The sequence below is a fragment of the Pan paniscus genome, chromosome 10 (assembly GCF_029289425.2).
Source record: "Pan paniscus chromosome 10, NHGRI_mPanPan1-v2.0_pri, whole genome shotgun sequence".
NCBI lineage: Eukaryota > Metazoa > Chordata > Mammalia > Primates > Hominidae > Pan > Pan paniscus.
In genome coordinates, this window is record NC_073259.2 from 87,876,700 (window position 1) to 87,902,813 (window position 26,114).

At 36.2% G+C, this 26,114-nt stretch overlaps 1 protein-coding gene across 4 annotated transcripts in view; it reads right to left on the reverse strand.

Moving 5' to 3' along the window:
- Positions 1 to 26,114, reverse strand: part of PPP1R12A (protein phosphatase 1 regulatory subunit 12A) — a 164,005-nt gene that overhangs the window by 50,403 nt on the left and 87,488 nt on the right. For all 4 annotated transcript variants that reach the window (XM_008958330.6, XM_034936274.3, XM_003832870.7 and 1 more), the window contains exons 3-5: positions 21,062 to 21,180; positions 8,103 to 8,262; positions 4,088 to 4,232 (exon numbers count right to left, since the gene is read on the reverse strand). In XM_008958330.6, the coding sequence (XP_008956578.1) occupies positions 4,088 to 4,232; positions 8,103 to 8,262; positions 21,062 to 21,180 (424 nt within the window). The remainder of the gene's footprint in view (positions 1 to 4,087; positions 4,233 to 8,102; positions 8,263 to 21,061; positions 21,181 to 26,114) is intronic.

Below are 26,114 nucleotides of genomic sequence, written 5' to 3' on the forward strand. Positions count from 1 at the left end.
GCTTTACATAATCAGTTCTAAAATGTTAATAATGCTATTTAATGTAAAGTGTGTTTAAGATTATGTTATGTGGAAATAATTCAGTGACTTCTTTTTAAATATCATTTTAAGCATTATCAACCCTTTTCATGAATGAACTACCCCACCTTGAAAATGTTTGAACTGTAATTAAATTTTTCTAGCAGTTAAATGCAATGGAGTCACTTTAATAATCAAGGAGCTCTCCTCTTTAAGAATAAGAAATTGGATCACCCTACTAACCTTTATTTTCACTTTCTCCCTTGATAAATGAATCTACTTTGCAAACAGCAGCTGATACACAATCAAATTAGAGTAAAATGTGGGCTATAAGAATTTCTAATTTCAAAAAAAGCACACTCATCAACTTAACTCATCAACTTAAACATGCTCTTTAAACAATCTGCAGCACAGTTATAAAGCTAACAGTCGTGAAGTTATAAACATTATTTGGTTCTTAACTACTATAAGGCTATTATGCTTCATTGATAGAGTATAAACACATTTATAGTATATAAGCAGTGTCACTCAAAGCAACCAGGCAACAAATGAGGACACAATGCTGAGGTATGAGAACATAAAAACTTTATCAAGAGAACTATCTTAAAAGTAACTGCTTAAAAAAAAAATCAGTCCAATACATCTATTAAGAGTCACAAACACACTAGAGACATTATAAGTCTAACTTCATAGTTTCTTCATTTTTCTTTACTCACTTATTCTAACCAAATTTTTTTTTAGGTACAACCTCTTCATCTTCACAACAACGAATAATGTAGCTGGGACAAGTATCAGAATGATTCTCACTGTACAGATGAAGAAACTCAGTCTGCGTGCATGGTATTTGCCCAAGGTCATACAGGTCATTAAGAGAAAGTGGGAATACAATCTAGGTCTCTACTAGTGTGTCATTTTGTCTTTATCAAAAATAAAAATAAATTCAGATGGAATTAGGGTAAAAAAAATTCTTGTGTCCATTAATAGCAGAAATAGCTTTGTTATTCATTTAAATCTTTATAATGACAGTTATATTAATCTAAAAACTTGTCTGCTAACCGTTGTATTAATTCGGTAAGAGAAATTCCAACCAGAAAAGCATTCTAGTCAATATTTAAAGAAAGAACAATATTAGATACATTCTAGTAAAGCAATTATTTTAATAAATTAAGAAAGCAAATAAAAACCTTTGTATTTAAGGTCTGTATCACGTAATTTATAATAATGAATTAAAATGACAGTAAATATGTATTACAGTTTGCAAATAATTTAAAGAAATGAAACTGAAATCTCTAAATATTTTTAGACTATTTCTCTCACTTCCATGTAGAAAGTTTCAGATTTTCTATATATTTGTTACACTTACTATATTATACATTATTTTCCCAAATCATGTTTTCTAGTACTAAATAATTTATCTAAACTCTGGTAGTACCTTAAGTGCACATCTTTAATATCGTTTTTAAAACAATTTAGTAATAATCTTCAATCTGTAAGTACTAAGGAAGGTATCCAATGACAATATAAATTCACATAGGCAGGCTTACATAATTAAGACAAAGTAATTTATTTTGACTGAACATGATGTATGACAATTTAAAATGTAGACAATAAAAACAGTCTAATTCATACATGCAAAGTTATGAAATTAAAATTTTAAAAATCAAGGTCTTAAAATAGAACTTCTCAAATGAAAAAAAAAGCCTTGTATTTGGATATATTTATGGCACAAAGTCCTTTAGAATGCTATAGACATTATGTAGCTCCTCACTATAAAAAGCAGTCTTTAAAATCTTGATTTTTAAAAGAAAAATATTTTGATTAAAATTTATATTTTTATAGCTTAATAGTATCTTGAAAAATAAAAGATGAGGAAACTAAAACGAAAAGAAGTTATAGAGGAACTTAGCAGAATAAAAAGATAAAACAATTTCAGGGTTTTAGGAAAATATACTTGACTTCTCTGATCATGTTCCTGAATCCAAAAAACTTAATTTCACAGGGTCGTTAAAAGAATTGCATTAGGTAATATGTGTAAAAAAGGCTGAAAACCTTTAAATTCTATATAAATATGAGGCACAATTGTTTCGGGTTTTTGTTTTTTGTTTTTTTTTTGAGCAGGGTCTCCTTCTGTTGCCCACTGCTGTGCAGTGCCACAACCATGACTCACTGCAGCCTTGAACTCCTGGACTCAAGTGATCCTTCTACTACCTCAGCCTCCCATGTAGCTGGGATTACAGGTGCATACCACAAAGCCTGGCTCACAATTCTTTTAAGATCACATAAAGATCTACTGAAATATCGAATGACAGATAAGGAGTAAATAAAATTTAGAGTGACATAAGGAGCTGCTACTATAGTAATTTTTTAAAAAAGGATATAAGGCAAAATAATTTTACACGCACTCCTCTGATAGCAAAATTATGATAAATTGTATAGCATAGGACTTAGACAATTGTTGGCCAGATGCCAATAAAATTTTTGTCATACATACAATATATTGTGTATGTTTCACTAGAATACTGATTCAGTAGGGGAAACACACCATGTTTCAACTTGTAAGTGAAATAATCCTTTTTGGAAACCATTTCAATTAATAAGCTTCTCTCATCTAGTTCTCATCCGGAGGCTACTGTTACTAAATGAACCAATTATCAGCACTGCCCATATGAATGGACATGTGGTAAAAGGTCACTGTTTGGGAGAGAAGAATGCAGACCAGAGTTCAGAGGCTAATAGGTATCCGCTAATCTTTTCAGAAAAAAATTTCTGAAGGGGAATTTCTACATGAAAAGAGAGGTAACACGACTTGCGAAGCTAAAATTAGCTGGCCTTTTACTTGAATAGTATCAATATTTATTTGTCTTCTAATGCTGATTACAAAACAACTATTATGATGAAAAACAACAGAGAAAGTAAATTATTGAAAGTTTTAACTAAAAATTCAACCCAAAGATTTTTGTATTTGTATATAAGTACAAACCAATCATTCCCCCAAATTTTTTTACTTTCCTTGAGACTTTTACCAATTCCTATGATTTTCATGCCTGCACATTTCTTATATAAAATATATTTTTAAATCAGTTAATGAAAACAAGATATTTAAAACTCTACTCCAAAAACAGCAAAAGAATTAGCCCTGTTTTGAATAAAGATGAGATCATTTTATGAATCTCTGCTACATAACCTATGATATTATCCTATAAAATGCAATATACAAGGAACATTCTATGGAAAGGTAATCAAACCCACTAGAGGAGACGTGTTTTGAGTTCTCCGTGATACTTATTACCTACCAACACAGAGTAGGAAGAGACTAGCAGAAATACTGGTGACTGGCTATTGACTGATAGTGTATCTAAAAAGGAGTAGAGGAGAGAAGTCTAGTTTAACAAGAAACTTGATAACCTGAATCTTTTCATGATTTTGTGAAAAACGCTTGTATGACATTTTCTCCCTCCCTCCTTCTACGTAATTGTGGTATTAAGTACATCATTTACCTCACTCAACTCAACTATTTTCTCATCTACAAAACTAGAAGACTAGATGATGTTGCATCTCAATGATCCCCTTTGGCATAAAACTTTATAGTTATATTTACTGTCATCACCTGCTGTAAGACCTCATTATTCATGTCACTTAAAGAATTCTATAAGCAAGCTAAAAGACCATCAGCTAAAGAATTAGAAACACACTTCTACATGTGTTCCAACTCAAAGGGGTGGCAGAAAACATTCACATAGGAATGCAACATTTTCTTAGCTTCTGAATTCCTAAGAACATAGCATTAATGCAAGTATCCAAATCTACTCTACATGTATGGCAATCTGATTACTGAAAGAGCAATACTTCTTTCTTTGCAGTACAAGGCCAGAACCACCTCATACGGTAGCTGAAAAGACTTAAACCATTAATTAGTAAGTCAGTTGGCTGAAAAAATGTTTTATACAGTTAATAAAAATATAATTATATAATGTAATCCTTATAACCTTTTGAGACTATATTTCTAAATATACTTTCTAAAACTATATTTCTAAAAGTTAAAGTATTAAAATACATTTAAAACGCCTACCACTTTGTTGACCATCTCCATATCACACAGATTGTCCACTAAAATTCGACATGCTTCTTCTTTACCCCAATGAGCTGCAGCATGAAGAGGTGTCCAGCCATCATAGTCTTTAATATTAACATCATAGCCTGCCTGTATTAAAAGTCTAAAGAAATTACAGTGAATTAGACAATCATTAAAATCTAGAAATAAACGATCATGATCAAAAGCTATCTACCATGCAATTTAACTACAATTTTCAGTTAATTTCTTTTCAGAATTCACATCCTTCCCCCTCAATGAATTAACTATGGCAAATACAAAGTAATTCTCAGAAAAAACTCGGAAAAAGAGGATCTTGAGTCATTGCCATAATAATGCAGTTTTAATTAATTCCTAATGACTCTAAGTCTTATGGTTTGGTGTGACACTGATTAATTCTTGTTAATATGACTTGTAAGTGAAATTTTCACAGAAAAGCCCATAATTTTTCAATGTAAAATCGAAAACTGATGAATCACTTTGTATGTAAAACTGATTTATTGCAGGAACTATCATCTTCAGGTTTCCATATAATACATAATCTCGGGCTAAATGTGTTCTAAGAATACATTGGAATCAAAGAAACTTGTTTTGTAATATTTCTGTTGCCTTGAAATTAAGGAGCTGAAAATTTTCAAAGGAAAATGACAATCTTTTAAGAACAAAACAAAGCAAAAAACATATTCCAAGGAGTCGGATCTATTTTTCTGAGCAGTAGAAAGCAGATACTCCAATCATCAACAAGCTAAAACAGAAACACATTTTAATACAATGCAAAGAGTTGCATAAATTATGTTAGTATGCCCTTCTAACTACATACTGACAACAACCTTTATTTTATTTAGACATTAAGCTCACAGACAGCAAGGATGGGTCTATAAACTGCACATAGCATAGCCCCACACAAACAGGTGAACGAACACTAAATACAACTCATGAAATCTAGTTAACCTTTACCTCACTTTCCAAGATGTTGAGCTTGAGAAGGACCTTCTTTTTACCTACAGGAGGTGGTAGTGACAGCTAATGTATAATCCCCCTTTATTTATTTAAGAACAAATCTGGTATTTCCTAACAACATCTAATACAGCTGTTTCTAATCCTGCCTCTGTAACGGAACCATCTGAAGGGCTTGTTTTTTAAAAATAGATTCCCCAGCTCACCCCAGTACTACTCAATCAGCATATGGAGAGATGGGCCCTGCTAATCTATATTCTTAATAAGTCCCCCATATGATTTTCATATCATTGCCTGTCACCTGCCTGCAGACCAACATTTAAGAGCCATTATCTAAAGAAAAGCTGAAAGATATAAGTCCAAAGAAATATCTCCACTGATATATATTATCAGAAACCTTATTAATAGAGGCAGAAACAATACTGGAATGTAAGAGAAAAATGCTGTTCCCCCTTAGGAAATATGAACAATAATAATGTTAAATATGCTGAGCAACATTTTTAAGTACTTAGAAGTCTGTCTGGAGAGAAAAAAGAGGTAAATTTTTTCAACATAAAAAAAGACTATCTATATTCAAGGAGCTTTTACTGGAAGTGAAACAACAACCAACTCTCAAGGATAGGTTCTATGAATAGACATGCAATGGGAGTACAAAACTGAAAAGCATCAAAATCAAATTGAAAGGAGTTGTGTGTGTTTGGGAGGGAGAGAAAATGTGAAGAAGGTTACATTTGAAACATCTTTTCTATTGATTTTTATTTCATATATGTTTTAACTTTCATAAGTAATATGTTCACAAAGTTAAAAAAAAAAGAATGAAAGGATACATAGGGACATCACTCTCTCACCGCTTTTAGCCAACTAGCTTGCCCTACCTCAAAATAACCATACTATTAATTTTTATTGGATCCTTACACAATGATTTCATGCATATATAAGCAAATACAATTTTAATTTTTTTTACAATAAATACAAATGATACATACTTGGATCCTTGATTTTGACATTTCATAATATACCCTAGTGTTCTTTCTACAACAGTATGTAAGGAGATTTCTCATTCTTGTTTTAATTGTTTCAGAATATGCCAGTGAAAGCATACACCATAATTTATTAAACCATTCTCTTATTCCTATTATAAACAATGCTGCTAGCACGTATCTTACTTCCCATGTGAGTGGGAATATCTGTAAAAAAACAAATTCCTAGAGGTAGAATCAGGGAACTAAAGAATAACTGTTACTTTGATTGAATTTGCTCAATTGTCATTTCTACTAGTAAGAGTGCCTTTTCCTACACCCTGTCAACAGGATGTCAAATGTTTTGATCTTTGCCACTTGACAGATGTAAAAGTGTAACTCATTGTAGCTTTATTTGCACTTAATTATGAATGAAGTTGAGCATTTTTTTTCATATGCTTAAGGGCCTTTAACTGATTCAAAGGATAGAGCAGAATTTGCCTCCAAGTTGAAGAGATGGTGAATAAAAGCATCCAGACAGAAACAAGGGAAGGCATTAAGACATCATGACAGAACTTCAATAGATATATGTAACTGGCACAATTCATACTTTAGGGGCAATGGTGGTAGCTTAGCTTAAAAGGGAAGACAGTGGCCAGATAATGAAGAACCTATGTACTAAGTTGAGGAGTTTAAAATTTATCCTGATCCCCCCTAAGAACTAATAAAGGATTTTGGGAGTTTGGATAACCTAATTACAAAGATCATTTGGAAGCCATCCAGAAACCTATTTTGCAATATAACCCAGTACTCATATACATATTTACAGAAACAAGTGCTTTAAGAAACAATTCTTACCTTTATGTAATACTCTTTAATACTTTCTATTCTCAAAAAAAAAAAAATGCTGTTGGCAACTCACAAAAGTTTTGGATTAGAGAGAAACAGGTGGACAAGAAAACTAATAAAAAGGCAACACTGCCATACTATTCTTAGGAAAAAGGCCTAAATTATTGAAGTTGAATAGAGATTGAAAAGAGGAGGCTGGGTGGTGATGGCTCAAGTCTGTAATCCCAACACTTTGGGAGGCTGAGGCAGGCAGATCACTTGAGCCCAGGAGTTCAAGACCAGCCTGGGAAACATGGTGGAACCTTGTCTCTACAAAAAATATGAAAATTAAGTGGGCGTAGTGGCACATGCTTGTAGTCCCAGCTACTAGAGAGGCTGAGGTGGGAGGACTGCCTGAGCCTCTGTCACCCAAGAGGAGGAAACTTGGGAAAGGTGACTCATATATTCTTTACTGCTTTTACTAATGAGTGGGAATAAGAAAGATTGATAATAGAAGCTCAAGTGAATTAGAAGCAATATATTAATAAAAGGTGCAGTAGATTTTGCTAAGTGCTGGTCTTACTTCCTTTCACATACATGTAAGAATAATTTTATATATTGAATAATACGCAGAATAATTTTCTTCATATAGTTGCCAATATTTGCATTGCAGAAGTAAAAATATTATTGCAACATAAAGAAGCTTTGTTCCAAGCAAATTTGCTAAACAATATACAGCCCTGTAGAGTCAAAGTTGCTTATGGCTTAATATTTTATAGCGTGCTAATAGTACTAAGTTCCAGTGTTCATGTAGTAAAAAAGAAAACTGTATTTAAGATAAGTTACATGTAAATAAATATTCTGCAGGAATCAAGCTCTCAAAATTGATGGTATGTTCACAGGACATTGTTCTTAAGACTCACAAACCAGTTATCAATCTGGAACCTCAAAATGACTCTCTGTAGTGATTTATTAGGCCAAAAGGTCACAGAGAATAGGTGACTGACACTTAAATTCAACTTACTGGAAAATCACAACTGATTAAAAAATAGTAATAATTAGAGAGTTGAAAGAATTTTAGAACAAAAGCAATCATATTCAAAGTAGTTTTTCTCTTTCTTCCTGAAAACAGGCATTAAAGAACTCTTTTATGTTGCTTCAAAATAACGTTTGCAGGTATTTTAAGAAAAGGAACAATGAATAAAGAAGACAAACTAAAATAGAAAAACTCTGTAAAAAACAATACTTACTTTAAAACTTCCGTATAGCCTTTAGCAGCTGCAACGTGAAGTGCTGTACCTCCAGATTTTGCATGCCGGACATCATTTATATGACCACTATTTAGCCACTGCCTGGCATCTCTAAGCATGATCCGTTCTTCTTCCTTTCGAGCTGCTTCTATATCAACCCCTGATAAAATAAAAATAATTATTTTTATTTTTGCTTAAAATTGTTCTATGTTGGGAAATAAAACTATCCAAAACATGTCAAGTTTAAATAGAATTAAAAGTGAAAGTATGTCTTTTTTAAATGGGCTGCTTATAACAAGTTGGTTAAACTAAAAAATGTGGGGATATTGTAGACCTTGTATTAACTTTTTCTACTTATTACTTGGTTTTTGCTTCACAATACTATTTTGATCTTATTTTTCCTTTCTGATTATTCTTCTTGTTTTTTAAAAACTTGAACATTTCCTAAGGTATAAGCATCCTTTGGGCTAAATTTTTTTTTTAACAATTATAATGAATAAGTCTCAAATTTCTATCTACTGTTTTGATCTGTTCTATGAAATCTAGCCTAGCAGGTACAAATGTTTACTGAATGCTTCAACTTGGAGGTCCCGTCTTCATCTAAAATATATCATACCTTAAAATAGATTATTTCTCTAGCAAACTCCCTTCATTTCCTTTTCCAACACAGTACATTCTTCATACCATTAAAGTTATTTTCATAATTTTAGTAAGTTATATAAATGTTCATTCATTTAAAAGCACTTACTCTAAGCACTACCCTAGGTTGAGGTGACAAAAGTGGAAAGAGGCCAGGCGAGGTGGCTCACACCTATAATCCCAGCTATTTGGGAGGCTGATGTGGAAGGATCGCTTGAGCCAGGAGGTCAAGGCTGCAGCGAGCCATGATCATGCCACTGCATTACAGCCTGGGTGAGAGCAACACCCTGTCTCAAAAAACAAACAAAAAAAGGGAAGAATACAAAAATGAATAGGACCCTCTAATTCCTACCTTCAAAGAGCTCAACACCTTGGAAAAAAAATTAAAGAAAGATACTCTTGAAATTCCTGAATGATTTCATCTGGTCTTATGGCTTTGACTACTTGCTATTTAATAAACAGCACACACCGCAATGCATTTACAATCTGCCTTACTCCACAAGTCTATAGGCCTTTTTATCTTTTATCCCCACTGTCTGGTAGAATACCTGATACAAAGCAAAGGGAGATCAGAGCCAGGTGCGTTGGCTCACACTTGTAATTCAAGCACTTTGAGAGGGTGAGATGGGCAGATCATTTGAGGTCAGCAGTTCAAGACCAGCCTGGCCAACATGGTGAAACCCCGTCTCTACTAAAAATACAAAAAAAAAAAAAAAATTAGCCAGGCATAGTGGCAGGTGCCTGTAGTCCCAGCTACTTGGGAGGCTGAGTCAGGAGAACTACTTAAGCCCAGGAGATGGAGGATGCAGTAAGCCAAGATCACGCCACTGCACTCCAGCCTGGGCAACGGAGTGAGACTTTGCCTCAAAGAAAAGGGAAAAAAAAAAAAGCAAAGTACAGGGAGATCAGTAAATGTTCACTAAATGAACAATGAATGAACAAATATAAAACAAGAACACACACACACACATTTCCTCAGCTAAGATTCTCCTATAATCCATATCCATGTATACAACTGTTTGGACAAGATTTTTCATTCATCCATCCATACATTTAATATATACTGAGCACCTACTATTTTGCCAGGTACATTGTTAGATGCTACAGGTATAGATGTGAACTTATGATATGGCAGAAGATGATTCATTTGTGAAGAAAAATAAAGCAAGGAAAGGAAACAGAAAGGGTAATGAGAAGGGGTGTTATTTTATATAGGTTGGTAAAACATAGCTTCTTTGATGACATTACAACAAGAAATAAAGTGAGTGACAGCCATACTACTGGGAAAACATTCCAGGCAGAGGGAAGTACCAGTAGGCCCTAAAGTGGGAGCCTGCTAGGAATGTTCTGTTTAGAAGGACAGGGTCTCTACAGAGTAGTAAGGACAATGAGCGTGGTGACATGATCTGACTTAAGAGGATCACTTAGGATGAAAAGTTGAGTAGATACTGAGATACCCACTTGGAGGCTACTGCAATAATCTAGGCAAGCAATTATGGTAACTTGAACAAGGGTGGTAGCAGTGCAGACAGTAAAGTGGTTGAATTCTGGGTTTTTCAAGGCTTACCAAGAGAATTTGCTGTTAGTTTGGATACAGAAGAAAAAGAGAGGTCGAGAATCAATCAGAGGTTTTCAGTCTGAGCAACTGAAAAAATTAAAGCTTCAATTTCGGAAATGTGAAGTTTAAGATGCCTAACAAATATCTGGTCAGAGATATCAAGTAATCAGTTGCATATCTAAGCCTGTAGGAGAGAGAACTAGGGAAATAATAAAATAATATGCCATGGGCATCTCAAACTCAATGCTAAAATCTTAACCAAATTTTTCCCCAACCATTCTATTTGCTGCCTGTCTTGTTTTCCTACACTAAGTGCCCTCAATTACCTAGCAACCTGAAAGTCATCTGAATTTCTCCCTTTACCTTACTCTCACCCCATCTGTGATTGTTAATTGTGTCAACTTAACTGGATTGAGAGATTCCTAGATGGCTGGTGAAGCACTGTCCCTGGGTGCAGTTGAGGGTGTTTCCAGAGGAAAGTGACATGGGAGTCAGTGGCCTGGGAGAGGAAGACCCATCCTCAATGTGCACAGGCACAATCCAATCACCTGGGAGAAATGGGCTGAAAAAGGAGGATTTGCTCTTTCTGCTTGCTCTCTCCCTTCAGGAGGAGGATACCTTTTTTCCTCCTGCTTTTGGATATCAGACTACAGGTTCTTCAACTTTTGGACTCTGGGACTTGCACCAATGGCTCCTTGGGGAGCTGTCAGGCCTGACAGGCACTGCAGTGTCAGTTTCCCAGCTTCTAGGGCTTTGAACTTGGACTGAAACACGCTACTGGCTTTGAGCCAGCCAGATTACCAGCTTCTCTGGTTCTTCATTTTGCAGGTGACCTATTGTGGGACTTTGCAGTGATTCTGTGTCAGTTGCTCCTAATAAATCCCCTTCCATATATCCTACAGGTTCTGTCTCTATGGAGAAGCCTGACTAATACACCATCCTATTAGTTACCAGATTTGGAGTTGCCACTTCTAGACTGTCTTCTAAATGGCCCCTATCACTATCCTAGTTCATAGCTTATGTCTCACACTTTGACTACTGCTACCAGCCCTTAACTCATTCCGTCTTTAGTCCCTTCTAATTCATCCCTCAATCTACTGCTGGACTGGAAAAAATAAAATATGATGTCATTGCTTTATATAAAATTTGTCAATGGCTGCTTCTGTAAGACAAAGCTCAAGCTCTTTAGTATACAAGACAAAGCCTTTTATGACTTGGTCTCAGTGCATTTTTAACTTCATCTATAGTCTTTCTCCCTTACCATCATCTAGTGTTCTAACCATCTAGACCTCCACATAGGTCCCCAAGTACATCATGGTTTCTGCTGTCATGCCAGCTACTATCCTCTACCTGAACTGTATTTTTATTTTGCCTGCTTATTAGCACATTACCATTTTTTCCAAGACAACTAAACTGCTGATTACTCAACTGAAGCTCAGCTTTTAAAAAGCAGACAATAATTCAGAAATATTTTTAAAACTCCAAGATTACACATGTATAGAAAAAGTCATCTTCAAACTAGAGATTATAACATCTCATTACTGCATTTGAAGGCAACTTGCAACAAGATTTTCCAAATAGACCTTATGAAGACAATAAATTGTACTATATATGGAATGAACACAACCTATTATAATTTTTATAAAAATCAAATGCCACCATTTCTATAGTAAAGCAGTTTTACTTGTATCAAAAATTTCCCACCAAAAGATAATCAGCCCATTTAAGATATGCCTAATGTTAATAACCTTTCTATTAAGTGATTTATCTTAGATTTGCTTTTTTAATGTTACTCTCTTACTGTCTTTTAAAACAGGTAGCTTTTTATTATTTTTATCCCTCCTTTCATTACAATCTTAAACATTCTGATTTTTATTGTCTTTTACTATTCTGTTTCCTTTGAACTTCAAGTTAAAAAAAACCTACTTCTTTTATATTTATCTAATTTCATGCTATCTTTATCTAATGACAAAGCAATTACCCTCTTTAGCTTCCAAATTGTGCTCACATCTGATTCACACATAAAAACAATCCAAGTGTAAAGTTAACGTGAAGGGCAATTCCTTATGTTTAAGAAAATTAAATTAGAAAAGAAAAACCTTTCTCTTGTTCTTAAATTTTTAAAATACTACCGATTAGAGTATGTAGACCGTGCTTAGCTCATCAAAAACTTGAAGGAAAAAAAATCTAATTGTACTATGTATTAGGAGACCTGCTTTCTAATTTCAGTGCTTTGACTAACTAGCCAGTGATCCTGAGAAAGCCATAGCTTCTTTGGATATTAGTAAGATAAGTTAAGAAAACAGATACTGAACCGAGACTGGCTGGATTTGAATCTCTGATCCACCACTTACTAGCTGTACTACCTCAGGGTAGACAATCTATGCTACGCTCTGGTTTCATTTGTAAGATGGGAGTGATGCCAGTATCTATCCCATATGGTTGTTCTGAAAACTAAATTAATTAATACATATAAAGTGTTTAGATCAGGGATAAACACTAAGGTGTTAATTATCATTATCAGTTTGAAAAGTCTATGATTCTGCTTCTTTTCTTGATTTCTGTTTTAAAAGAAAAAAAATCTTATAATGCATTTAACTGGTCCTTAACCCACCTACTATAATTGCAAGGTTTTTAAACAATGAAAATAGTATATAATAAAACTAAAGTGGGTATAACAAAGTGATTAGACTAACATCTGTCACTATGATTTAAGAGCAGTAAATATTAAAATATAACCAAATTTCTTAGATTAAAATAAATAAAATTAGATTGGAATTTAGTCAGCAACAGATTCAAAAATCAATGTGTCCCTAGATAAATAAAGAAAATAATTACAGCTACTGTTCAATTATTACTACTTTCAAAGGCAATTTATTTAAGCATAACTAGTTACTGATCAAATGTACTAGAATAAGAAAAGCCAAAAGAATGATTAAAAAACTTAAAAATATTAAACAATAATTTTCATACCTAGATAATTTGAGAAATGTTACCACTACTAATGATATGGTTTGGCTGTGTTCTCACCCAAATCTCATCTTGAATTGTAGTTCCCATAATCCCTATATGTGGTGGGAAGGACCCAGTGGGAGGTAACTAAATCATGGGGACGATTACCCCTATGCTACTGTTCTTGTGATAGTGAGTGAGTTCTCACAAGATCTTATGGTTTAAGAGGCTTTTTCCTCTTTGTTCGGCATGTCTCTCTCCAGCCGCCATGTGAAGAAGGACGTGTTTGCTTCTCCTTCCACTATGATTGTGCTTCCCCTTCCACTATGATTGTAAGTTTCCTGAGGACCCCCAGCCATGTGGAACTGTGAGTCAAACCTCTTTCCTTTATAAATTACCCACTCTCGGGTACTTTTTCATAGCAGCATGAGAATGGACTAATACAGTAATTTGGTATCGAGTAGTGGGGCACAGTTGTAAAGATACCCAAAAAATGTGGAAGCAATTTTGAAACTGGGTAACAGGCAGAGGCTGGAACAGTTTAGAGGGCTCAGAGGAAGACAGGAAGATGTAGCAAAGTTTGGAACTTCCTAGAGACTTACTGAATGGCTTTGACCAAAATGCTGATAGTGATATGGACAATGAAGTCTAGGCTGAGTTGGTCTCAGATGGAGATGAGAAACTTGTTGGGTACTAAAGCAAAGGTCACTCTTGTTATGCTTTGGCAAAGAGACCAGTGGCATTCTGCCCCTGCCCTAGAGATCTGTGGAACTCTGAACTTGAGGGAGGTAATTTAGGGTATCTGATGAAAGAAATTTCTAAGCAGCAAAGTGTTCAAAAGGAAGCAGCGCAAAGAAGTATGAAAAATTTGCAGCCTGATAATGTGAAAGAAAACCCAATTTTCTGGGGAGAAATTCAAGCTGGCTGCAGAAATTTGCATAAGTAACGAGTAACCAAATGTTAATTGCCAAGACAAAGGGGAAAAGGTCCCCAGGGCATGTCAAAGACTTTCAAAGCAGCCCTTCCCATCACAGGCCTGGAGGCCTGGGAGGGAAAAATGGTTTCATGGGCTGGGTCCAGGGCCCCCTTGCTGTGTGCAGCCTTGGGACTTGGTGCCCTGTGTCCCAGCTACTCCAGCCCTGGCTAAAAGGGGCCAATGTACAGCTCAGGCCATCGCTTCAGAGGATGCAAGCCCCAAGCCTTTGTGGCTTCCATGTGGTGTTGGGACTATGGGTGTGCAGAAGTCAAGAACTGAGGTTTGGGAAGCTCTGCCTAGATTTCAGAGGATGTATGGAAAGGCCTGGATGTCCAGGCAGAAGTCTGCTGCAGAGGTAAAGCCCTCATGGAGAACTTCTGCTAGGGCAGCATGGAAGGGAAATGTGAGGTCAGAGACCCCACACAGAATCCCCACTGGGGTACTGCCTAGTGCAGCCATGAGAAGAGGGCCACTGTCTTCCAGACCCCAGAATGACAGATCCACTAACACCTTGCACTGTGTGCCTAGAAAAGCCAGAGACACTCAACACTGGCCCATGAAAGAAGCCAGGAGTGGGGCTGTACCCTGCAAAGCTACAGAGGCAGAGCTGTCCAAGGCTGTGGGAGCCCACCTCTTACATCAGCATGACCTGGATGTGAGACATGAAGTCAAAGGACATCATTTTGGAACTTTAATGTTTAATAACAGCCCTATTGGATTTCAGACTTCCATGGGGCTTATAGCCTCTTTGTTTGGGCCAATTTCTCCCATCTGGAACAGGTATATTCACCCAATGCCTGTACCCCCACTGTGTCTAGGAAGTAATTAACTTGCTTTCGATTTTACAGGCTCACAGGCAGAAGGGACTTACCTTGCCTCAGATGAGACTTTGGACTTGGACTTTTGGGTTAATGTTGGAATGAGTTAAGACTCTGGGGGACTGTTGGGAAGGTATGATTGTGTTTTGAAATGTGAGGACATGAGATTTGGAAGGGGCCAGGAGTGGGATGATATGATTTGTCTGTTTCCCACCCAAATCTCATCTTGAATTGTAGTTCCCACAATCCCCACAAGTCGTGGGAGGGACTCCGTGTGAGGTAACTGAATCATGGGGGCAGTTACCCCCAGTGCTGCTGTTCTTGTGATAGTGAGTGAGTTCCCACGAGATCTGATGGTTTTAAAAGGGTCTTTGCTTGGCACTTCTCTCTTCTGCCACCGTGTGAAGAAGGATATGTTTGCCTTCCCATCTGTCATGACTGCATGATTGTAAGTTTCCTGATGTGTTTGCTTTCTCTTCTGTCATGACTGCATGACTGTAAGTTTCCTGAGGCCTCCCCAGCCCTGTGGAACTATAAGTCAATTAAACCTCTTTCCTTTACAAATTACCCAGTCTTGGGTATTTCTTCATAGCATCATGAGAATGGACTAATACAACTAGAGATATATTTAGGGTGCTTTTTTATAATTATTAAAATCTGTTAGAGATGCCCCTATACTTTTGTTTCTTTGGAATTAAGATATGCTATATAAATTTATGCATTCCCATTATATGTATCAAATGAACATCATGAAGTATTTTCTAGGGAGACATTTTAAATAAAATGCAGTACGGTACAGTGGTACAGAATGTGGGCTCAAGATATCTGTCTTACTGTTTAGGACAGACCTATAGCACTACCACTTCCTACCTGTATGATCTTGGGTAAATCACTAAGCCTCAATTTTCTCATCTGGAAATGGGGTAACAGTAGTATAAACCTCACAGAATTGCTATGAGGATGAAATGAAGAAATGCATGTGAAGCTCTTGGCTCAATGCCTGGCATATAATAAGCATTTAATAACAGTTAGCTATTGTCATTACTACTATTATCAGTGTTAGCACTTAGCTTTTCATCTCCAGGGTCATCTCATCTACTAGTTTCCAGAATTCCCCCTCCTTATGGTTCTCCTAGATTTACTCTTCACATCTTTACATACCCTAAGTTCTAACAATGCACCAACCACTGTCATCTAGATGTCCTTTAGTACTACAAACCCAATATATACTCATGTAGTCCCTCAGTCTGGTTCTGTCTCATCTCACACTTTCCTACATGAACTCATCTAATCATCACTTCTTCAACTGGAAACTTTAGTAAGTTAGGCTTAATTCTTCCTTCATATCTGCATTCAATTCTTTACCAAACTGTTCTAATTTTACTTCAATATTTCCTCAAGACAGCCTTGTTCTTCATTTCAAGTGTGACAGGTTTTGGCTCTTATCATCTTTCACCTGGACTAATTTGAGAATCTTCTTCAAGGAATGCGTGTCACCATATATCCTACATTCTATTTCATCCTCCAAGTTGCCATCAGCTTTATACTAAAAACCAAATCCAATCAAATTAATTTATTGCTTGGAGATATTTGTTCCATCTATCCAATGTCTACAAAAATAGATATCCTTCACTATCTGGCTCTGACCTATCTTTTCAGGCCTCATCTCCTACAAATCCCACCCTGACTTTGCATCTCAATTCCAGTCCCAATGAATGTGTCTGTCTTCCAGTCCACATATGCTATGTATGTCTCCAATTCCTTTTTATTTAAAAAAAAAAAAAAGAGAGAGAGACAAGGTCTCACTCTGTTGTCCAGGCTGGAGTGCAGTGATGCAATCGTAGCTCACAGTAACCTTGTACTCCTGGCCTCAAGCAAGCCTCTCATCTCAGCCCCCCAAAGCAATGGAATTATAGGCAAGAGCCACTGTGCTTGGCCTTCCAACTCCTTTTCTTTCACATTTTGATACCCTGCCTTTTCTGTCCACCAGTTCCTTTCTTTGCCAAGCCAACTCCCTCTAAATGTCATCACTCTGAAACCTTTCCTCACTACAGCTTTTTCTATTCTCTCACAACATTCTGTTCCTATATATTTTAATACATAGCACACTGTATTGTGAAGCTCTCTTCATTTGACACTTCTGCTAGACTGTGAAATCCTTAAGAAGGATTGTCTTGCTTTTTTTATTGTTAACACCCAGCACATAGAACATTTGCTGGCACATTAATCAGTACTAAATGAATCATTAAAACTAAAATCAGCCCTGCTTACAGTTACGCTAGCAATTTCCCTTATACAGAAGGAAACCAAATGCAAGAAATTTTCAGTACAACTCCATGCCTTTTCTAGTTTATAACAATTGCTAATATCAGATAAAAAATAAGAGCCTTAAATGTTTACTTTAAAGAATTACCATTGTTTGACAGGAAACTGTTATCTGAGCACTCATCACAGCAAAATGGGCAGGGAAGTTCTTGCTAGGTTGTGATGCTTTATACTTATTCTTTAGTTTACTCAATTCTAGAAGATCCTATGACTCTAAAACACTTGTCTAGAACATGGCTGTTGAAAGCTCTTCTCTGTGCTTATTCAGGCTCCAGTTTATAACCACTTTTCTATTGCATTTCTTGTTTTTTTTTAGGCTCTAGTTATCTTTAATCACTTTTTATAACACCTCAATTCTATTTTAGGTATTTATTTTCTCGGTTTTCATGCTTAAGATAGTTTTTTTTTAAACAAACCCACAGTTGGCTAGATGCAGTTGCTCATGCCTATAATATCAGAACTTTGGGAGGCCAAGATAGGTGGACTGCTTGAGTTCAGTAGTTCAAGATCAGCCTGACCAACACAGTAAAACCCCATCTCTACTTAAAATACAAAAATTAGCCAGGTGAGGTGGCATGCGCCTACAGTCCCAGCTCCTCAAGAGGCTAAGGTGGGAGGATCGCTACAGTCTGGGAGGTTGAGGCTGTAGTGAGCCATGATTGTGTCACTGCACTCCAGTCTGTCTCAAAACAAACGAAAACAAAACAAAACAAACCCGCAGTCATTAGGAATTTTCCTAATCCCAAGGAATAAAAATCTCCTTTCATGGAATTTATTTACCTTCTATTCCTTTCTAATCCTTAGTTTCTATTTTCTGATGAAGCACATTTCAGCAGGAGTCGGCCCTCTACATCAATATTTCATACCATTCCTCTATCGTTTGACCTCAGTAAAACACAGCTCTAATAATACCTGTTTGATCACTGCCTAATGGACTATAACAAAAATCACATGTGGCACTTTGTGTGTGTGTGTGTGTGTGTGTGTGTGTGTGTGTGTGTGTGTCAGTCCTGCCCAAAGGTACTGCAAAAGTAATCACACATACATAAATTTTTAATTGTAGTAAAATAAACATAAAAATAAAATTTACCATCTTAACTTTCTTTGTTGTTTTCAGAAAGGGTCTCACTCTGTCACCCAGGCTGGAGCACGGTGATGTGATCAGATCACTGCAGCCTGGAACACACGAGCTAAAGCAATCCTCCCCCCTTAGCTGGGATTACAGGTCTTAACTATTTTTAAGTGTACAGTTCTTAAGTACATTCACATTGTTGTGTAACATATCTACATAGCTTTTTTCATCTTGCAAAAGAAAAACTCTGCCATTAAAAAACAACTCCCTTTTCTCCCCTCCTTCCAGCCCCTGGCAGCCATCATTCTATTTTCTCTATGAATTTGACTATTCTAGGTACCTCATATATGTAGAATCATTTGTTTTTGGTTTTTTTTGATCACTGGCTTATGTCACTTACCGTAAAGTCCTCCATGCTGTAGCATATGTTTGATTTCCTTCCTTAAGGCTGAATAATATTTCACTGTATATATATTCCACATTTTGTTTATTTATTCATCCATCAATGGACACTTGGTTTGCTTTCATCTTTTGGCTAATATGAATAATTTGTACACCCATGTTTGTACAAATTATTCAATTTCAAAGAGTTGAGTTGTTTTAAATTCTTTTGGGTAGGCTGGGAGTGCTGGCTCATGCCTGTAATCCCAGCACTTTGGGAGGCCCAGGCAGGAGGATCACCAGAGGTCAGGAGGTGGAGACCAGCCTGGCCAACACGGTAAAACCCCAAAAAATACAAAAATATTAGCCAGGCACGGTGGCAGGCGCCTGTAATCCCAGCTACTCGGGAGGCTGAGGCAAGGAGAATCACTTGAACCCGAGAGGCAGAGGTTGCAGTGAACCCAGACTGCAAAGGTTGCAGCGAACCCAGATTACGCCACTGCACTCCAGCCTGGGTGACACAGCAAGACTCTGTCTCAAAAAAAAAATATATAGATAGATAGATAGATAGATAGATACAGATATATAGATAGATAGATAGATATAGATATATGGTAAATTTCTAGAAAAGGAGTTGCTGGATCTTTTTTTTTTTTTTTTTTAGACGGAGTCTCACTCTGTTGCCAAGGCTGGAGTGCAGTGGTGCAATCTCAGCTTACTGCGACCTCCGCCTCCCGGGTTCAAGCAATTCTCCTGCCTCAGCCTTCTGAGTAGCTGGGATTACAGGCGCCCACCACCACGCCCAGCTAATTTTTGTATTTTTAGTAGAGACAGGGTTTCACCATGTTGGTCAGGCTGGTCTCAAGCTCCTGACCTCGTGATCCGCCTGCCTTGGCCTCCCAAAGTGCTGGGATTACAGGCATGAGCCACTGCTGCCAAGCTGGATCATATTTTATATATACATACATATATATACACACACACAGCTTTATTAAGATCTAATTCACAGCATTTACATAGCATTTAAAGTGTAGAATTCAATGTTTTTTTTTAGTAAATGTGAGGAGTGGTGTAACCATCATCACAATCAACTTTAGAATACTCATCACTCTTGAGTAATGAAACTCTGTGCCCATTAGCAATCACTGTTATCTATAAATGAACACCTCCCAAATTTACATATCCATTTTGTAACTGCAGACTCACATATTCAACAGTTTGGATATCTAACACGCAAAACAAATTTAACATGCCTGAAAATGAAGCCCTAATATTTCCCTATAAAACCTACTCTTCTTACAATCTTCACATCTCAGATAGGAACTTCATCCATCCATTTGTTCAAACCAAAAATCTTAGAATCTTCTTTTTTTCACACCTTCTAGCTAATGACTCAATAATCCTCTTGGCCAAACCTTCAAAATATATCCATAATCCAATCTCTTCTCATCACTTCATCTACTACCAGTCAAAAATAAATCACTTTATTTTGTCTGGATTATGGCAGTTATTTCCTAACCCTTCTCCTACTTCTGTCCTTGTCTTCCTACAATCTATTTTCAACACAAGAGCCAGAGAGATCCTTTCTAAAAGTATAACAAATCATGTCAATCCTCTGCCTCAATCCCTCCATTGGCTTCCTATTTCACTCAGGTTAAAAGCCAAAGTCTTCCCAATGGCTCACAAGGCCTTAGGTGATATGACCTCCTGCTACTTCTGTGACCTCATCTCCTTCCTGCCTCTTCCTCTGCTCTGCCTCTAGCTGCTTCTCTGCATATACAAGACACCCTCCCATTCTTGTATTCATTGCTCCCCTTGTCTGGAATGCTCTTTCCCCAGATCAACATGACTCATTCCCTCATTGTATTCACATCTCAGCTTAAATGATCCCTTATCAGTGAGCCTTCTTGACCACACTATTTAACTTTGCAATGTGCCACTTACCCTGTGCACTTTCTATCCCCTTTGCCTGCTTTATTTTGCTCCAAAACTTTTACTTCCACATACTTTTATGCCTGATCCTGCTGCTTCTAAGATTTCTTTTAACTTTAAAAATACTTAAAAGATAGAGTGGAGAATATTTTAGAAAACAGAAACATACTGTACTATTGTTTTGCAAGCTGAATTCATTTTTTTCATGAAATTATGATTGTCCTTCAATGTCAACAAATATTTTTGCTGGAAAAGTATCATATTCTTTCTAAAACATTTTTCCATTTAGGTTGCTTTTTATTTTACCTTGCCGATTAACTTCATTTTGAAGTAGCTCTTCCATTGCCTCCTCCTCCGCAATATCTAAAGGTGTATCTCCTTCACTGTTGACAGCCCCTACATGTGCTCCTTGACCAATCAAAAACCTGTAAAACCAAAGGAAAAACAGTTAAGCAAAAGATATTATCACTGAAATAAAACTAAATGCATAACCAATGAGGAAAGTTCCTATATAAAGCAGCAATAAAGGGCAGTATATACATTATTTAAATTTTTAAAAACTATCAGGCCAGGTGCAGTGGCTCACGCCTGTAATCCCAGCACTTTGGGAGGCCAAGGCAGGCGGATCACGAGGTCAGATCAAGACCATCCTAACACGGTGAAACCCTGTCTCTACTAAAAATACAAAAAATTAGCCGGGCGTGGTGGTGGGCGCCTGTAGTCCCAGCTACTCAGGAGGCTGAGGCAGGAGAATGGCGAGAACCCGGGAGGTGGAGCTTGCAGTGAGCTGAGATCAAGCCAAAAAAACAAAAAACAAAACTATCTAGAGCATGTTTCTTTTTTAAATTTATATTTCCTAATTTTTCTATAATGTACACACGTTGCTTTACCAATACAAAAATTTTAATTTTTAATAATAATTAGAAAGTATTTCATAAAAATGCTAATTTTTAATAATAATTAGAAAGTCTCATAGGATCCACCTCCACTGAGACTTCTCATTATCTCCATATGGACTGGTTTCCTTACTGGTCTCTGTGCTCCCAATCTCATCCCACAAACAAGAGTTCTTAAGCTGGGGTTCATGGGTAAAATTCAGAAGGTTCATAAAAAATTCAATTAACACAGATACATTAAATTATTGCTTATCATTATTTTAAAATTAGTTATTAAACCCACCAATAGGTCTTTTTAATATTTTACTAAAGAAGCAGACAAGATAATTATACTACAAATATATTTTAAAATATTTTGATAAGTGCATTCCAATATAATTGGCTTCTGTGTACTCTGTATTTTATTTTAAGCATCCAAAACACAATTCTAAGAAAGTATCTATAGGCTTCATCAAACCTGCCAAAGGTATTCAGATACAAAAAGGTTATTTATCTGTTTAATCATGTCAACAGCACATCTCCCAGAGTCATCTACTGAACGATGTAACTAACCATCTATTACCCAAGTCAATTTCTTTTTTCTCTCTTTTTGTTTTTTTTGAGACAGAGTCTCGCTTTGTCACCCAGGCTGGAGTGCAGCGGCGTGATCTCTGCTCACTGCAAGCTCCACCTCCCGGGTTCATGCCATTCTCCTGCCTCAGCCTCCCCAGTAGCTGGGACTACAGGCACCCGCCACTGCGCGTGGCTCATTTTTTTTTTTTTTTTTTTGTATTCTTAGTAGAGACGAGGTTTCACCGTGGTCTCAATCTCCTGACCTCGTGATCCGCCTGCCTCGGCCTCCCAAAGTGCTGGGATTACAGGAGTGAGCCACCACGCCCAGCCTACCCAAGTCAAGTTCTAACTTAAAAAATTTTTCGATGGCTCTACCATGCTAGGAGAAAAGATAATGTACAGCCCTCACTGATCTGGCCTTGTCTTCTTTTTCAGCCTCCTCCTTCTTCCGGCATCACACTTTAGGCACCAACAATATAGAACTACTTGTAGTTCTAAATTAAACCATTTGATTTGGGTATCCCTGGTTTTATTTTTCCATATATAAAGAATAGGTCTTTTTCTTTATGTTCCTAACAATTTAGCTCCTTCATACTTCGACTATATAAAAATATTCTAATTATAAAATAGTTTTTTAAAAAAGTACACGTCCACAGACGGAAAAAAGAACTCCTTTATTCCTCTCCTACTATTATGTTCCCTCCCCCAGAGATAAACACTATCAACAGTAGGGCAAAAATCTTTCCAGTACCTCTGCCATAAATTTATATGTGTGTAAACATATATACACCATCACTTTTGGGGTTCTTTTTGTAAAGCACAAATTAATGAGATTATTCTAAATGAAGTATAATGTAACTCTTCCCTTCTAACACCTGAAAAATATTCCATAGTATGTCTGGTTCATACCTTCATTTAATATTATTCTCTTAATAGATGTGCACTTAAATAGACAGTTGAAATTAACAATCTTTAAAAAATTTTCCCAACATCATGAAGATAAAACATGTTGTCATTGCTTTAATTTGTATTTCCTGATTACACATGAGACTGAAAATATTTAGATATATTTACTGGCATTTGTATTTCTCCTTTTATGAACTGCTTATGTACATTCTTTGCTGGTATTTCAAACGTATTCATTAATTCAACCAATATTTATGGAGTGTCTAGTATGCATCTGGCACTATGTTACATACCAGGAATATAAAGGTAAACAAAAAGAAACACAGAATTTCCCTTCAAAAAGTTTATAGTCTAGTAAGACAGTCAGATTAAATACACAAATAAATGTAAAGCTGTGGTAGGTCCTGTAACAGAATTAGGTAGTGTCTAGGATTAATAGGAAAAATGGATTTAGTGAAGTCAGAAAAGGATTCTCTGATGATTATGTAGGTGCTAACAAAAGAGAACAGAAGGGCAATGTGCTGTAGGTGAGAAGGAACAAAATAAAGTCCTGTGATAGGAAGTATATACAGCCAGATGGAGGCCCAGTTCATTTTCCTTAGAATAAATGAAATAATTGATCAATCTCTATATCTTTTACACACACACACACCCTCCCTCTAACAGTGGGTACCTCTAAGAGATAGAGGAAGAGAGATTTGTATTGGTTGTTTTGTGTGTTAACCAAGTTTTCTGTAATAAGTTTGTTCTGGACATGTGTATCTGATCACAAAAATGGCTACTGTATCATTTTGTAGTTCCATGTTTTAAATTTAAAAATATGCTGTAAAAGTTTTATCATCTTTATGGAAATTCTACAAACAGAAGTTAGACTTGAGGTAATTTTTCCTGTTTTCATAGTTTTGAAAATGTATATAAAACTAAAAAGAATATTTCCTCATATACTACAAATAAATAAATGAGTCTAAAGCAGAAAGGTAAGATATAGTGGAGTCTTGCTGTGCTATGCTCTAAGAGAATATGTAATTATTCTCCTAGGCAAAATTCCAAACAATTAGGAATATTTACATAAAAATACATCTATTCTGCTTGGGTATCACAAATCATTCAAAGGATACAAAGATTGAGAATAAAAGGAATATCTCAGACTAGCTGCAGCTTGAAGTACAGGAAGCAGAGTTTCAAGGAAATACCAGGTCAAAGCCAAATACGGACAATACAGAATTTATATAAACAGGAAGGATATTAAGAGAAACTAACAGAGTGAAGTACCAAAACTGCTGGCAGGAAGCAGGGCCCAAAGCAATCCTTGAGCCAAAAGATTACGTATGTGTATATGTACATATGTATGTATATATTTATGCATGCAAACACACAATTCACAAACTTCTCCTGCACTCTAGAACTATTACTTGCAAATGTAAATGTTACAAAGGCACATTTGAAAAAATAATAATAAATAATAATAAACAAAATCTCACGGACTGATTAATCCTATGGTGGATTAATTCTTATCTACCATAAATAGTCTCCAAAAGCAATTCAAAGGTTGGATGGGTGAAAAAAGCAGAAACTTTTATGCTCTGCAGACTTCGGGTTCAGTTCCCACCTCTGCCTGTTGACACCTGCGTGACATTCAAAGATATAGTTGAGTATAATACACTGTAGTTATATATTATTTAGTTATAAGTTATATATATATAACTTAACTAAAATCTAATTTATAAAATAACTTTACAGGGCAATGTGGTTTAAATGAGTTAAAAATAAAATTAAAGTACTATCTGTTGTCATATGCAAAATTATCACATTTAGAAAGCAATGTTTCACTTTGGTAGGCCAAGGTGGGCAGATCATCTGAGGTCAGAAGTTCGAGACCAGCCTGGCCAACATAGCAAAACCCCAACTCTACTAAAAAAATACAAAAAAATTAGCTGGGTGTGGTGGCGCACACCTGTAATCCCAGCTACTTGGAGGCTAAGACAGAAGAATCGCTTGAACCCAGAAGGCAGAGGTTGTAGTGAGCCGAGATTGTGCCACTGCATTCCAGTCTGGGTGACAGGGCTAGACTCCATTTCAAAGGGGGAAGAAAAAAAAAGAAAGAAAGCAATGTTTAAGATAATGTTAAACAAACTACAGGCTATCTGGAATATGAAAATTTTACTTTGAAAGACCCTGGAGATATTGAAAACAGACATCTAGATTTCCTTCAGAACAAAAGCTGGGGTATTAGAAGCTACTTGTGCGGCTATTAATTAGGAAAAATATGCCATAGCTATTCTAAGATTCCTTGGAAAGAAAACAAACAAACAAACAAACAAAAAAACAGACTTTCACACAGGTGTTCCAAACTGAAAGTTAGACGACTGGGCTACTTTTCAAATGAACAACCGTATTGAGTGCTTCAGGGTAAAGAAAATCAGGCCTATATTTTCTTAACAATACTTAGTAATTTCCTTAAGCAAATCAAAGGTAGTCAACATAAGAGATGCCACCTAGTACAGGATGAAATTCTTTTTGATCTTTATTTTTGAAGAGACAGTCTCATTCTGTTGCCCAGGCTAGAATGCAGCAGTGCAATCATAGTTCATTGTAACCTTGAACTCTTAGGCTCAAGCCATCCTAACTGCCTCGGCCTCCCTAGTTGCTAGGAATACAAGAACATACTACAACACTCAGCTAAATTAAAAAAAAAATTTTAGGGATGGGGTCTCCCTTTGTTGCCCAGGCTGGTCCCAAACTTCTGGCATTATGCAATCCTCCCACCTTGGGATTACAGGTGTGAGCCACCGGGCCCAACCATGAAATTCTTAACAAATTGTAGAAATGAAAAATGGTAATCTGGCAGATTTAATTGAGATTTATAATACTCTAGAAACTCTGATTTGATAATTTTAGATAGATAAATGAGTAAGCTTCCAAATCAAGACATGATCCAAAAGGATTTTTACAAAATTATTTATGGGCTAACTGGAAAATCTAACAAAAGGTATAAAGTTAACAAA